The sequence below is a fragment of the Rattus norvegicus genome, chromosome 4 (assembly GCF_021556685.1).
Source record: "Rattus norvegicus strain SHRSP/BbbUtx chromosome 4, alternate assembly SHRSP_T2T, whole genome shotgun sequence".
Classification (NCBI taxonomy): domain Eukaryota; kingdom Metazoa; phylum Chordata; class Mammalia; order Rodentia; family Muridae; genus Rattus; species Rattus norvegicus.
The window spans coordinates 36,998,965-37,014,335 of NC_141537.1; the positions used below are offsets into that span (position 1 = coordinate 36,998,965).

The 15,371-nt window shown below is 38.5% G+C and overlaps 1 protein-coding gene across 1 annotated transcript in view; it reads right to left on the bottom strand.

The window, feature by feature from the left end:
* Positions 1 to 15,371, bottom strand: part of Col28a1 (collagen type XXVIII alpha 1 chain) — a 165,096-nt gene that overhangs the window by 132,467 nt on the left and 17,258 nt on the right. Inside the window, 4 exon segments of the mRNA NM_001431719.1 lie at positions 5,328 to 5,381; positions 6,518 to 6,562; positions 8,764 to 8,808; positions 14,937 to 14,963. Coding sequence (NP_001418648.1) covers positions 5,328 to 5,381; positions 6,518 to 6,562; positions 8,764 to 8,808; positions 14,937 to 14,963 — 171 coding nt within the window.

Sequence of the window (15,371 nt, forward strand, 5' to 3'; positions counted from 1 at the left end):
AGTTAGTTTCCATGTGGAAAGTATTAATGGCAGCAATGATTGGTGAAACTGGGCCAGAGGCACATTTTTCCTGATTTAGCACATGCTATTTTTTTTCCTTTTTGTTCTTTGGCCACCTTTTCTGGGGTGAGGAGACCTTTGATGAAGAAAATCCAACCCCAGAACAACAAACAGTGATTGTAGTTCATGAGAGAGACCATTCATAAATGCAAAGCCATAGACAGGCCCCTTCTAGAAACTCTCACGGAATCTTTGTGAATGTTTTAAGTATAGAATTTCTGTTTTTGGTCTATTAGAGATGCAGTGCTTGAAAATAGTTAGCACAGTTTCTTTTTTCTAAGCGATTTCATTCTTTCTTTCCTATGACTTCGCATGAACATTAAAGACAAGCAGAAATATCCTTTCAACAAACAGTTTCTCAAAGCCAAAATGGACTGTATGAGGACTTAGGTGTAATTTCCATATTTTCTATGAGAAACACATTGGTCTCAGGCCAACTCTTCATGAAATTCAGCATTTATTTTTCTGAAGGAGGATAAATAGCATATCATGGGTAATCGCACACTTTACCTTCCAGGTGCTGATGTTTTCTGGATCAAAAGGCCTGAAACCATTATTGTTTACAATCTTGGAACCTCAGAAGCTTAATTTGTATAATGATGATAAGAATAGTTCATGTCTCAGAAGGCAATATTGGCAGTTGCATATTAAGAACTATATATATGTCACAAAAGAAATATACAATGTTATCCATGATTGTCAAAGTGTGAGAATCAATAATTTTGCCCATGTCCATTAGAAAATACAGATTTTATGCATAGATTCCAACATCAATTTCTTTAAAATTTTTTGAACAAAATAATGTATGAGAAGAAATCACCATTTGATATGCCATTATTTCGAGACAGAAGAACTAAATTGCCTTTGCTACTTTGTGGGTTCTTCTTCCCCAACCTCGTTTCATCCCAATCACTAGATAGGAGCAAAAGAAGGAGAGAGGGAAGAGAAAGATAGATACAAGGATAGATAGATGGGAGAGAGAGAGAGAGAGAGAGAGAGAGAGAGAGAGAGAGAGAGAGAGAAAGGCAGAGACAAAGATCTGCATCTAATTTCTTCTTTGTTTGAAGCTGATTTTTACTACTTTGTGAGTCCCCTCCCCCCCCCCGGTTTCACCCCATCACTAAATAGAAGAGAATGAAGGATAGGAGGGAGGGAGGGAGAGAGAGAGAGAGAGAGACAGACAGAGACAGAGAGAGAGAGAGAGAGAGAGAGAGAGAGAGAGAGAGAGAGACCTCTTTCTTCTTCTTTGAACATGACTGCTAACAAGTCTCAACTAACCCCCTTGAACAGCCACCAACCAACAGTCACACCTATCATCGGCTCTAGCATTTATATCCCTCTGAAAAATTCACAGAATCCCAAACATCATACAATGGTAGAAGCTAACTGGCAAAACCATGCCTCTGCCAGAGCATAAGGCAAATCTCAGTCAGCTACTGCACAGCAGGCCATGCTTCCACACCTGGAATTAAGATAAAAACATAATCTCTTTGTGTGTTTTAAACAAACCAAAATTCCAGAATTCTCACTAGAAAGAACAAAACAGCTTATTACATGTTCATAATTTAGAAGCACATCCCAAGAGGCAAGATAGGATCGTTCCCCAAAACTGTACTCTCAAGATAATAGACACACAAATGTTTAAGATTGGAAAAAAAAAACATTAGCTATCAATCAATGTGGCATAATCTTTGGCTAACAGATCCCCCAGATATTAAGAAATAAGACAAAGTATTAATATTTCCAAGACAAAAATTAAGAGACCAAGCACTAGAGAAACAGCCCAGTAGTTAAGAGCACCCTTGCAGAGGATCCTGATTCGGTTCCCAGCACCCATGCGGCATCTCACAACTGCTTGTAACTCCAGTTCCAGAGGAATGTGTGTCTTCTTCTGGTCTATGCAAGGCAAAAGTCATATACATGGTGCACATACATACATATAGGCAAATCATCATACACATGAAAATAAATAGAAGGGAATAAGAAGAGGAGGATAGGAGGGGAAGGAAAAGGAGAAGGAGGAGAAGAAATTAAGAGCCCACTAAATGTATTACTGGAAATGAGAAATACAACTAAAGACAGACAGGGAAACTCATTTCTACCTCCAAGTAATACCCAACACATTCTCAAGAAGTGTGGTGTGTGTGTGTGTGTGTGTGTGTGTGTGTGTGTGTGTGTGTGTGTGTGTGAATGTTTGTGTATGAGTGTATATATGTGTGTATGTTTGTGTTTGTGTATGTGTGTTTGAGTGTGTATGTTTGTGTGTATGAGAGTGTATCTATGAGTGTGTGTGTGTACGTGTGTGTGTTGGGGGGGGAGGGGGGTGCTGATGCTGGGGATTTGAACCAAAGCCTTGATTAAGTAAGTGCTTTGTCACTGAACTGCAGCTAAATTCTCTCACTTTCCTTTCATTTATTTTTATTTTTTATTTTGAAACACAGTCTTAGAAAACTGGCCTTGTGGTCTTCCTACCATGTCCTCTGAAGTAGCTAGAATTATGAGCCTAGCTGAAATTGGTAGCTTTTCATAAGCAGCACACTCTGTGTTAGAGGCAGGAAGATCCAAGTTCAAGGGCAACCAGGGTTCAGGATAATAGAGAAAATAGTGGGGGAGGGGAGAAGACCAGAAACAGTTAGGAAAAATGCAGAAGGGTAGAAAGAGAAGGAGGGAGAGAAGGTAGAAGAAAAGAAACTAAGTGACTTTACATCATGTATAATGTACGGAGCCATATTGAATTTAGGCCTAGCTGCTTTTTGACTGCATGGCTCAAAGTGGCTAGGTGACTCTGGGCTGTTAGGCCACAGATATTCACCCCTAAGATGACTGCCATAAGTCTTAAGATTGTTAGACAGAGGCCTCTCCCATGAATTTACGGCACAGGAAGATAACATTCAAGGGATGCCTCAGCTCAAGCAGATACCAGTTATCTCCTGAGTCAACACCCTGTGTCTACCACCTGACCTCATTGTCTACCGCCTGACCTCTTTGCCTCCAACTATCACTACCTATACCCTCATCTCCCCTTCCTTCATGTTTCACAAAGGTCACTCCCCCTACCTGAAAGCCTTAAAAGCTGTAACGTTCATCCCAATAAATGAGACCTTGACAACAGAACTTTTGTTTGGTCTCCTTCTCTTCACCCCCATTTGGCCCACAGGTAGAAAGCCTCTTCGGGACCCTGAATAACTGGGTCTCCACTGGCGGGGACAGTATAATTTACCCCAACTAAATTTTACAGTTTTAATTTAAAAACTGTTTGAAAAGTGTGGTGGCACACACCTTCAGTCCCACAACTTGGCAGCAGAGACAGGAGATTCTCTAAGAGTTCAAATTCAGCCCAGTCTATCTAGTAAGCTTCAGGTCAGCCAAGGTTACATGAGACCCTGTCTCAAAAACAGCCTCCCCATACAAAGAAATCCAAAACAAATAAAACATAAAAATGTTTAAAGACATTTTCTTGAGAGGAACTTTGATATAATCACCCAGTATTTTGGGGAAGATGACTTCCTTCTTGAACAGGCCGTGAAAACCAAGTACAGGGCTATCCTATTATAATCATCTCTCCTCCCAAAGATTTACTAGAATTAAAATCTAAAGGAAAATGGCTTATTTCTTTAAAAAAAAAAAAAGTAAGTGGAGAGTTTAAGTGTAAAGAAAAATGATAGCATAATGTTATTTTTTTAATGTACCGGTCTCCATATCCCATCATTAGATAGCCTTCATCCACCATATAGCAGTAGCCTTGTTTTTTGTCAGTCCCTGGAGAAGTTGACAGCTCTGTCTACCCCTGGTACCTTCCCTGTGCCTGCCCCTGTCTCCACCCCTTCCCCAGCTCCACTCCTCAGGTGCTCCAGTCAATTCTAGGCCTTGTTTTCCCTTTCCAAAATGACAATGTGAGGCCAGCACAATCCCTCACATTCTTTGTGGCTCATACACTCTGAATTTTTATCACCGTTACAAGCCTCTGTCTGCCCTGACACTGTAGTTTATGCTTCTGTTTTACAAAGGTAAAAATTAGCATCTTGGTTGACCAGTGATTCCTAGAAATATGTATTCAATGTCAAAATGAGTTTGTTTTTTTGTTTTTTTTTTTTTTTTTGGTCGGGATTTTTCCTACAGTCGAAGCAATTTTATGACAACTACTCAGTATTCAACAGAGCCATTCCTTTCCCCAGAGAGAATTAATCATAGGCAAGGACTGGAAAAGACATTTCCCTAGTTGAAGCTCAAGCCTGCTCCTGCTGAGAAGCCCATTCTATTTTAATTTGCCAATTAAAAGTGGCCTGGGAAATCTCAGACTGTCATTATCTCATTAAAAATACATCCTCGTCACTCCTTTTCCTCCCCCTGGAGAATTAACACTAAAGCAGTCCAACTGCTCTCTACAACTTAAAGTTAGCACCATCCTCAAAAGATGACCTTATCTGGAGTCAATGGGTGGTGGCATCTTCTGCAGTTAATAATCATCAAAAATCCTACACAACTCCCATCCTTAAGCCTCTGGACAATTTACTGGATATTTATCACACCTATGAAATTTATTGAAAGTTGAGGTGAATTAAAAAGGAAATAGAAGTATTGCTTTCTGCAAATAAGTGGCCAGATACTTTTGAAAAGAAAGTCCTATAACCAAGTGCTTTGACGCCCTCCACTTTAGAGAGTCTTTGGACGATATTTGAGTGTTATTACATCCCTCTTCTCTGCCATGCAGGATTATGTATGGAATGTTACAAGCATGGAACTGACGTTTAAGGCTGCTGGCTTCTGTTTTTATGCCAGCCATAAATCCTGTCCTCTAATAAACTGTATGTGGAGACGGTTAATAGGAGAAAATTGGAATGTCTGGAATCAGGCTGTCCGGTATCACTCTTCAGTTCCCAGTGAGCCATAAATACTAGACATTAAGAAAAAGACAGGGGTTGGGGATTTAGCTCAGTGGTAGAGCACTTGCCTAGCAAGCGCAAGGCCCTGGGTTCGGTCCCCAGCTCCGAAAAAAAAAAAAAAAGAAAAAGACAGAATCACAGTAAAGATGCCGGATGATGCCTCATAGTTAATAACGCCCCTGAATAATAACGTAGTCAGTGATAAAAGGATGCCACTGCCCTTCTGTGTGTGCTTGAATGTGAATCTGTGCACACACCTGCAAATTACTAATATTTCCAAAGACACTTTTCAAAAATATTAACCAATCCTTGCCTAATAACACACAGTAGCATAGTGCGCTAGGGAAAGGCACCCTGTCCATTTCCAAATTTTAACACATTTACCTTATTTCCTTGAAATCCCTTTGGGCCTGGATCCCCTGGAGGTCCACCAATGCCCTGCTCCAAGATGAAAACCAAGAATTAGTTCGTGTGCCAAACTAGAAGGTCAACCAAGATAGGACAAGTAATTCCTTTGGGTCCTGGTGACGCTGATATCAGTTAGCTAGACTGTGCTGCTCAGATCAACTTTGGGATCACAATCAAATGAGAACCTGCATAGTTCCCCGGAGTCAAATTCACAGCTTCTAAAACAACACATACTAAAAACAAGCATGCGTTTAAGGCGATGTTTTCTAAGATGGTGTTTTTAAGCCTCTTGCTGTGGTGGATTCTACTTTTAGAAAACATTTTGCCTGTCCATCAACTATTAATATAACACAGGCAGAACTCAACACCTTGCTCTGGCAATTCCACACCAAACGAAGGGCTTGGTTAACCAGATATAGCCTAAGAATTCTTGGGTTAAAATCATAACCTTCAGCTTATTTCGGGAGGGGTGTTTTGTTGACTTGGTTTTGTTCTTATATTTTGTCTTGTTTTGTTTTTTTCTTTGTGGTGCCAAGGATCCAACAAGGGCTTTGTGATTGCTTGATAACCACTGAGCTGTACCTCCAGATTTTTTTCAGTCTTAAAATTACTTCTTCATATTCATCTACATCTATTGTTACTTTAAAAGAGACAAATCCCTTCACTCGAAAAATGATCCAAATTATTTTCTGGAGTCCACAGTACATTACATTACTAAGTTATGAACTCATTCCATGTTTTCAACAATTAACTAATTGCATTGAAAGGATGCAAATACAAATATTTGGATAAATAAAGAGAGGCAAAAATGTACAACTCTTACAATCACATTACAGAAACAATATCTACTTCCTTACCAAACCTACCTAACCCTCCCCATATAAAATATTTCCCATCCCCTTAACTATTGACTAGATAGAGTTATCAGGTGTATTGATAAGGTACCTACTGGTACCTGTCTTTAGAGGACCCAGGATAACCAAAACATTAGTAGTCTCAAAGCTTAGTTATGTACTTGAATAATCTGGGAGCCTTTAAAAAGTATTGATTCGTGGCTCTTTTTCCTACAAACTCTGATTTAATTGAAGATCAAGGGGTGGTGTTTCTTGTTGAACCCTCCCAAGGTAATTCTAGTTCAAATGTAGACTTGTTTTTTACCTCCTTACCTGAATTCCTCTTGGTCCTTTTGGTCCATATGGCCCTGCAGGTCCCTGTAGAATAAAATTAAAGTAAATCTCTCTAAATAGCCATCTTTGTAATGCATAGATTTTTAGATCCAAAAATATGATCTGGGTGTGAGTCGCTGTTCCTTTGTTATTAAAACATCATAGAGAACAAATTGAAATGATTCTAATGATCCTAATTAACAAAACACCTCAGAGTCAAACTTTGCTTTAATAAATAAACTAGAAGAAAACTAATTTTACATGTCAGCATTTATCCCATATGTTGTTATGTGGTTCGTTTTTCCTTTTCATTTTTTAAGACATTTTCTCTATGGTGTCCTGGCCATCCTGTAGTTCTCTCTGTAGACCAGGCTGCCCTCAAACTCAGAAATCCACCTGCCTCTGCCTCCTAAGTGATGGGATTAAACGTATACACACTATCACTACCTGGAGATGTTTGGTTCAAAGAAAAGGAATTGCTTTGTAAAGCTCCTTAGAATGTTCTAGTAAGTATATACATTCCAGTAATTAATTGAATATTTTTTCCTTTCTGTAAATCAATGTCATTAAATTAGCCATAAGTCTGTCTGACAGCTAGATTGTTCTTCTCCACACTTTGGATTTTGGCAAAACATTGTTTCTTGTCAATAATCTTCCAAATTTCAATATGTTCCATATCTCAAAATACATTTACAATGTATTTCCTGTGAATATAATATAGTCTAGATTAACTTTTCCAAGCTTTCCAACTTTTTCAAATTATTTGTCAAAAACCACGACTCTTTACTCATTTCTTAGTTTGACCTTAAAATGCTTCTGATGTGTGCTGCTTTAAATAACCTTAGAATTGGTACTGATGTGTAAATTTGTCCTATTCTGGTTCATCACTAAGGATCTGGAAAGTTAAGAAGCTTGATAAAGCCTGTAGGCCATGATTATTACCTGAATATATACATATCTATCTGTATCTAGATCTAGATCTTATTTTTATCTTATGGGATGTTAATCAAGATTAAATATCAATTATTACCTTGCTATTTGCTAATTTAATGTATAAAATTATAAAATAATGGCATTATTTTAATTTCACTTCTTTGACTGCAAGCATATTTGGATATTTTCATCTTTTTTTATCCATTTGTGTTCATTTTCATCTCAATGTTCTTTGCCATTTTTCTTATAAATTTGTGTGAACTCTTCATATCAAGGGTACCGTATTTTATGTACCCTGTGAAACATATATATACATTCGTATTTTATATATTAACATTGAGATATACTTGAAATAAGTCATATCTTATAATTGGCAATATTTTCTTCTTGGCACAGAAAGTGATGTGGCATTGAATCTCACACCAGTTTCATGGATTCCTTCTTCTGTGTTGCCATATCCTTCTTTAATGAGAATGTTGTCAATGTCTCACTCACTTTGATTTACTCAGAAAACAGTCACGAAACCTGCAGTCTGCAGACCCAACTGTTTACAGCTTTATAGTAGTTTATCAGGTTGCAGGAAAGATCAAGCTATTTCAAGTATTTGGTTCAACAGACCAGTATCATTACTTTATCCTCTTCCTCAACCTTCTGCCATTTTCTTTTGTCACATCCATCCATGCATATAACACGTTTTATATTCGTTATCTTGGTTACCTTCATAGTCAATAGTCCTAACTTGAATGGCGACTATTTTTATTCTATGTCTTTTGGGATTATTTATCGTTATGCTTTTAGATATCCTGTCTATGAGTCTTTAACATGCTAAGTTGAATATCTCTCTAGTTTAACTTCTTACCCATATTCATTTTGAACTAAGGTAAACAGTTACTGATTACATCTTGCTGCGTCCTCCAAATTTCAAATGCTTCATGCTTCCTATAATTTCACAAGCTTCAGAGTTTTTCACTGCTCTGGTTGAAGTTGCACCAGAGGGTCGTTTCAGTGCATCCATTCGTACCTCTCATTGGCTGCTGGTTATTCTTTCAACCACAAAGTTCAGTAGAACTGACCTCAAAGATCAGGATGTCACAACATGGCCTTCATGGTCGATGAAAAGGGCACACTGGGGGAGGGGAGGTCATTATGTAAGTAATGTATTTTTTGGTTTTCTGCTTTATGTTTTACAGATGTGAAAACTGAACCCCAGATCTAGGAGAGAACCACATAATTCATCCCAGAAACTTTCTCTTGAGGAAACTCAGGCCAAAAGGGGATCACAGATGTTACCATTTTAAAAACATAACCCTTACTTTGTCACCTTTCATTCCTGGTTTCCCACATTCTCCTCGTTCACCCTATAAATAAATAAATAAATAAATAAATAAATAAATAAATAAAACATTAATACTTCAGTACATCAATACATCAATACGATATTGAGTCTTCAATATTCCAAGGTTTAGAAAAAGACTTTTATAATAATTACAAAAGACAAAAACTCTGTGCAATCCCACACCATTTCATCTTCAATATTGAAGGGAAATTGAACTTTGAAATGTTTAGATTTTACTCTAAAGTTATTTAAATCAACAGTACCACCTGATGAGGGTTTATTTCAGGTTTGAGAGAGAACTAAAATATAAAGTAAAATAACTGGTCATCTACCATATGTAGTGAACCATGTATAGTGATCTGATTCCACATGATACACCAATAAAAGCAGCTTTATACAACAGGAAATGTAAACTCTCTGAGATATTGTCCCTCGATTGTATATCTAGTATATAATTTTATATATAATCATATAGCAAGTTCAGACTAGAATAAGGATCTGAACTCAGCTCTCCTTTAACTCGGCCCCTGTATTTTTCATAATGCCATGCTCCAGTCTGAATACTGATCGTGGCCAGTTAGTAGCATTAGAATAGAAAGCTGATACAAAGAGCCTGAGACCAGACTGTATTATATCTGGAGAAGTTATAATCTGGAGCTAACTCATCTGGAGCCATGATGAGTTAGCAAGATCCTCTAGAGGAAAATGGAGTCCACTGTTGAGCATGCAGCATAGATTTCATTATTACACACATTGTATTATCCTGCCTAGTATGTTATCAAAAAACTAACATTAAAATATGCTTTAGTGTTTATAATGATATTTTTCTGATACTACCTGACATTTACTGCCTTAGAGAAGTGTTAGTGTAATTTGGTAGACTGTCATGGTAGATAAGTTCTTGAGGTTAACGTGGCCATTTCAAAATGCATACAAGTCTAAAGTGTCATATTATACAAAAACTATAATTTTCACAATTAAAATGTTATGATCCATATTTGTTTGTGAGTTTTACAGCTGTGCAAGTGGAATGAGAACCTCAGAATATCAACCCACTCTCTCAGATGTTTCAAACTTCTGGTAGTTAGAACTGAAGAGGATCAGCCAATTAGACAAAAACGGACTCGAGTTTCCCCAAAGCGTTAACATCTGTTGCTATTAAAACTCTTCAGCTCCTGAAAATGATTCTGTGCGTGTCTTTATTCTGAGCCTCAAAACAATTCTCGTTGCTAAGGTAGGAAGACCGGATTGAAGGGGTTAATGGTTTACTCGCCTGCTACCTGCAGTCATACTAGCTCAGAGCCCTTCCTTAACCTCTGCTTCTGCTATGCTTTAGCATCTGTGTGCTGCTCCAGCACATGTCATTCTGCATGCCACTGGACAGCAGCGCAAGAAAACTTGCACTAGAGTGAAATGCAGTGTATTGCTCCTCTTTAGCGGAAGTTGAACTGTGGAAATAGCTGAATTCACGGTGATTTAGAGATATAGTTTGCTGCACTGTACTAAAATACAGCCAGCAGAAGTCCTGAACTTACTAATACAATGAATCCTTGTTCTTGTGTAAGCTATATCTCACTGTATAATAGCAACCAAACTAGCCAGGCTGTGTGCCACACTTTAATGTGCCACACTTGCTCTAAGGAAATGGTCTTGTAATCACGACTTATGAGGACAAAGTTTGTGCCTGAGCCTTTCTGCGATTACATATCTTCACAACACATATGCAAAACAGTGTGTATGCAAAACAGTGTGTATGCAAAACAGTATGTATGCAAAACAGTATGTATGCAAAACAGTGTGTATGCAAAACAGTGTGTATGCAAAACAGTGTGTATGCAAAACAGTGTATATGCAAAACTGTGTATGCAAAACAGTGTGTATGCAAAACAGTATATATGCAAACATATTCCAATCATCTAAAAGGAATAAAAGGCTCAGAATATTACATTGCCGCAACTACAAACCTGAGTCTGTTAGGCTTCCAAGTCCATGTCATTAACACTCCATAGCTCAACAAGACATACTATCATGGGCCATAAGTTACTTTCCATCCACCTGACACTCTCCATAGGATGTTGCCTGAGCTCCTGCTATCACTGGGAGTCAAAGAGAGGAAGGCGAATCTCTGACAACGAATTATGTTCTGCTCAAATGTGGTTTATTCTTGCCAGAGACTGGACGTCAAACTGACCCAGGAAAAACTGAATTTTCACTGAGAACAAAGTCGAAAATTTATTTCAGAATGTAAGTGGAAAAATCACTCTTTAAGTCCCAATTAGAGCACAATTAATTTCCTAATGTTGGATGGGAATGAACTGAGTCAACTATCAAAATATCAAACTCAAAACTACCATAAATACACTGAAAAGTCTTTTGGCCAGAATTCACATTCCATTTGTCCCCAGACAGATTTGTTAGCAACGGGACTCTGAGAAACAGCATTTGTTTTGTGGGAAGATTCCTATCAATGGAAATACTGTCTCCATTTTAGTTCCCTGAGCAAAGGCTCCGCCGCCCTTTTGTTGGGCTCATAAACACCCATAGAATGGCCACCATCGCATAAGCAACTGCTTTGGGGAGCTTTGAACAAATCAGCCCTATGCCAGCCCTAAGTTTCTTTCTTTTTTTTTTTTTTTTTTTTTTGAGAATACATTTTTTTTTTATTAACTTGAGTATTTCTTATATACATTTCGAGTGTTATTCCCTTTCCCGGTATCCGGGCAAACATCCCCCTCCCCCCTCCACTTCCTTATGGGTGTTCCCCTCCCAACCCTCCCCCCATTGCCGCCCTCCCCCCCATAGTCTAGTTCACTGGGGGTTCAGTCTTAGCAGGACCCAGGGCTTCCCCTTGCACTGGTGCTCTTACTAGGATATTCATTGCTACCTATGAGGTCAGAGTCCACGGTCAGTCCATGTATAATCCTTAGCTAGTGGCTTAGTCCCTGGAAGCTCTGGTTGCTTGGCATTGTTGTACATATGGGGTCTCGAGCCCCTTCAAGATCTTCCAGTTCTTTCTCTGATTCCTTCAACGGGGGTCCTACTCTCAGTTCAGTGGTTTGCTGCTGGCATTCGCCTCTGTATTTGCTGTATTCTGGCTGTGTCTCTCAGGAGCGATCTACATCCGGCTCCTGTCGGTCTGCACTTCTTTGCTTCATCCATCTTGTCTAATTGGGTGGCTGTATATGTATGGGCCACATGTGGGGCAGGCTCTGAATGGGTGTTCCTTCAGTCTCTGTTTTAATCTTTGCCTCTCTCTTCCCTGCCAAGGGTATTCTTGTTCCCCTTTTAAAGAAGGAGTGAAGCATTCACATTTTGATCATCCATCTTGAGTTTCATTTGTTCTAGGCATCTAGGGTAATTCAAGCATTTGGGCTAATAGCCACTTATCAATGAGTGCATACCATGTATGTCTTTCTGTGATTGGGTTAGCTCACTCAGGATGATATTTTCCAGTTCCAACCATTTGCCTACGAATTTCATAAACTCGTTGTTTTTGATAGCTGAGTAATATTCCATTGTGTAGATGTACCACATTTTCTGTATCCATTCCTCTGTTGAAGGGCATCTGGGTTCTTTCCAGCTTCTGGCTATTATAAATAAGGCTGCAATGAACATAGTGGAGCACGTGTCTTTTTTATATGTTGGGGCATCTTTTGGGTATATGCCCAAGAGAGGTATAGCTGGATCCTCAGGCAGTTCAATGTCCAATTTTCTGAGGATCCTCCAGACTGATTTCCAGAATGGTTGTACCAGTTTGCAATCCCACCAACAATGGAGGAGTGTTCCTCTTTCTCCACATCCTCGCCAGCATCTGTTGTCCCCTGAGTTTTTGATCATAGCCATTCTCACTGGTGTGAGGTGAAATCTCAGGGTTGTTTTGATTTGCATTTCCCTTATGACTAAAGATGTTGAACATTTCTTTAGGTGTTTCTCAGCCATTTGGCATTCCTCAGCTGTGAATTCTTTGTTTAGCTCTGAACCCCATTTTTTAATAGGGTTATTTGTTTCCCTGCGGTCTAACTTCTTGAGTTCTTTGTATATTTTGGATATAAGGCCTCTATCTGTTGTAGGATTGGTAAAGATCTTTTCCCAATTTGTTGGTTGCCGTTTTGTCCTAACAACAGTGTCCTTTGCCTTACAGAAGCTTTGCAGTTTTATGAGATCCCATTTGTCGATTCTTGATCTTAGAGCGTAAGCCATTGGTGTTTTGTTTAGGAAATTTTTTCCAGTGCCCATGTGTTCCAGATGCTTCCCTAGTTTTTCTTCTATTAGTTTGAGTGTGTCTGGTTTGATGTGGAGGTCCTTGATCCACTTGGACTTAAGCTTTGTACAGGGTGATAAGCATGGATCGATCTGCATTCTTCTACATGTTGACCTCCCCATACCTGAACATAGTAAAAGCCATATACAGCAAACCAGTTGCTAACATTAAACTAAATGGAGAGAAACTTGAAGCAATCCCACTAAAATCAGGGACTAGACAAGGCTGCCCACTCTCTCCCTACTTATTCAATATAGTTCTTGAAGTTCTAGCCAGAGCAATCAGACAACAAAAGGGGTCAAGGGGATACAGATCAGAAAAGAAGAAGTCAAAATATCACTATTTGCAGATGATATGATAGTATATTTAAGTGATCCCAAACGTTCCACCAGAGAACTACTAAAGCTGATAGACAACTTCAGCAAAGTGGCTGGGTATAAAATTAACTCAAATAAATCAGTTGCCTTCCTCTATACAAAAGAGAAACAAGCCGAGAAAGAAATTAGGGAAACGACACCCTTCATAATAGACCCAAATAATATAAAGTACCTCGGTGTGACTTTAACAAAGCAAGTAAAAGATCTGTACAATAAGAACTTCAAGACACTGAAGAAGGAAATTGAAGAAGACCTCAGAAGATGGAAAGATCTCCCATGCTCATGGATTGGCAGGATTAATATAGTAAAAATGGCCATTTTACCAAAAGCAATCTACAGATTCAATGCAATCCCCATCAAAATACCAATCCAATTCTTCAAAGAGTTAGACAGAACAATTTGCAAATTCATCTGGAATAACAAAAAACCCAGGATAGCTAAAGCTATCCTCAACAATAAAAGGACTTCAGGGGGAATCACTATCCCTGAACTCAAGCAGTATTACAGAGCAATAGTGATAAAAAACTGCATGGTATTGGTACAGAGACAGACAGATAGACCAATGGAATAGAATTGAAGACCCAGAAATGAACCCACACACCTATGGTCACTTGATTTTTGACAAAGGAGCCAAAACCATCCAATAGAAAAAAGATAGCATTTTCAGCAAATGGTGCTGGTTCAACTGCAGCCCTAAGTTTCTAACACTGTTCCTCATGACTAAATCTTGGTCTGAATGTCCACAGATCTGCACTACTTTGCTTTGACAGCTTACATTTTTCAATTGTGAACTGTTCCAGTGAGTCTAAAGTCTATAATTCCATAGAAGTATAAATTCATACACACACACACACACACACACACACACACACACACACACACACACACACATTTAAATCAAGGTAAGGAAGCTTATTCATAAATTTTTTAAATTTTCAAAAATATCAGTTTTATTAATATCTATCTCTTGCCTCTCATAATAAAATAATACCTTATATTTTTGTAGCCACAAACAGCTGTCAACACATTGTCACCCCCATTATTCTAATTATCCAATAAGTATGTAAATTACCCATGCCTGTAGTAATTCAGGGTCCATGTAGGAGAAGAAAGTCACTGTAGTCTCTGGAGTTGCTCCTGTTCCTCATGCTGAGTTAGGAAACATGAGATGTTTCCTTTCTCTTTTTAGGCATAACAGTGCATTTCATTATTAGTCTACTCTAACTGACTTTAAGAGCATACTTGGGTTGGAGAGATGGCTCAGCGGTTAAGAGCACTGACTGCTCTTCCAGAGGTCCTGAGTTCAAATCCCAGCAACTACATGGTGGCTCACAACCATCTGTAATGGGAACCAATGCGCTCTTCTGGTGTGTCTGAAGACAGCTACAGTGTACTCATATATAATAAATAAATCTTTAAAAAGAAAGAGCATACTTGGAAATGAGGAAGGGCAATAATAGTACTGAAGTTTTTCTTTCTAAAACACCGGTTTATTTGTTATTAATCACTTACCTTGTCACCCTTGTACCCAGGGATTCCCTAGTTTAAAAGGAGAAATCAAAAAGTAAAGTAAGATATATAGAACAGCATTAAATAAAGTAAGATAATACAGAACAGCATTAGAGGAAGTACTAGGGTTTTTTAGTTTTTGGTTTTTTTTTTTTTTGGTTTGTTTTTTTTTTTTTGGTTTTTTTTTTCATACAAAGTACAGCAAATCACATCTTCATGTCTTGAAAATAGGACCACATAAGTGCAAGATATCTCACATCTCCTGAGCTTGGGTAATGAGTGACAGCTAAGAAGAAGGATGGTGCCCTGTTTCCCTATTACAGTTTACTCTCAGTTTCAGAGTTTTGTGCCTCAAATCCAATTTCTTAGCCTTTGGATCACAACTAAAGGAGAAAGCGTACACGGAAAGTTGCCGGGAACATGATGACCATAATGGTG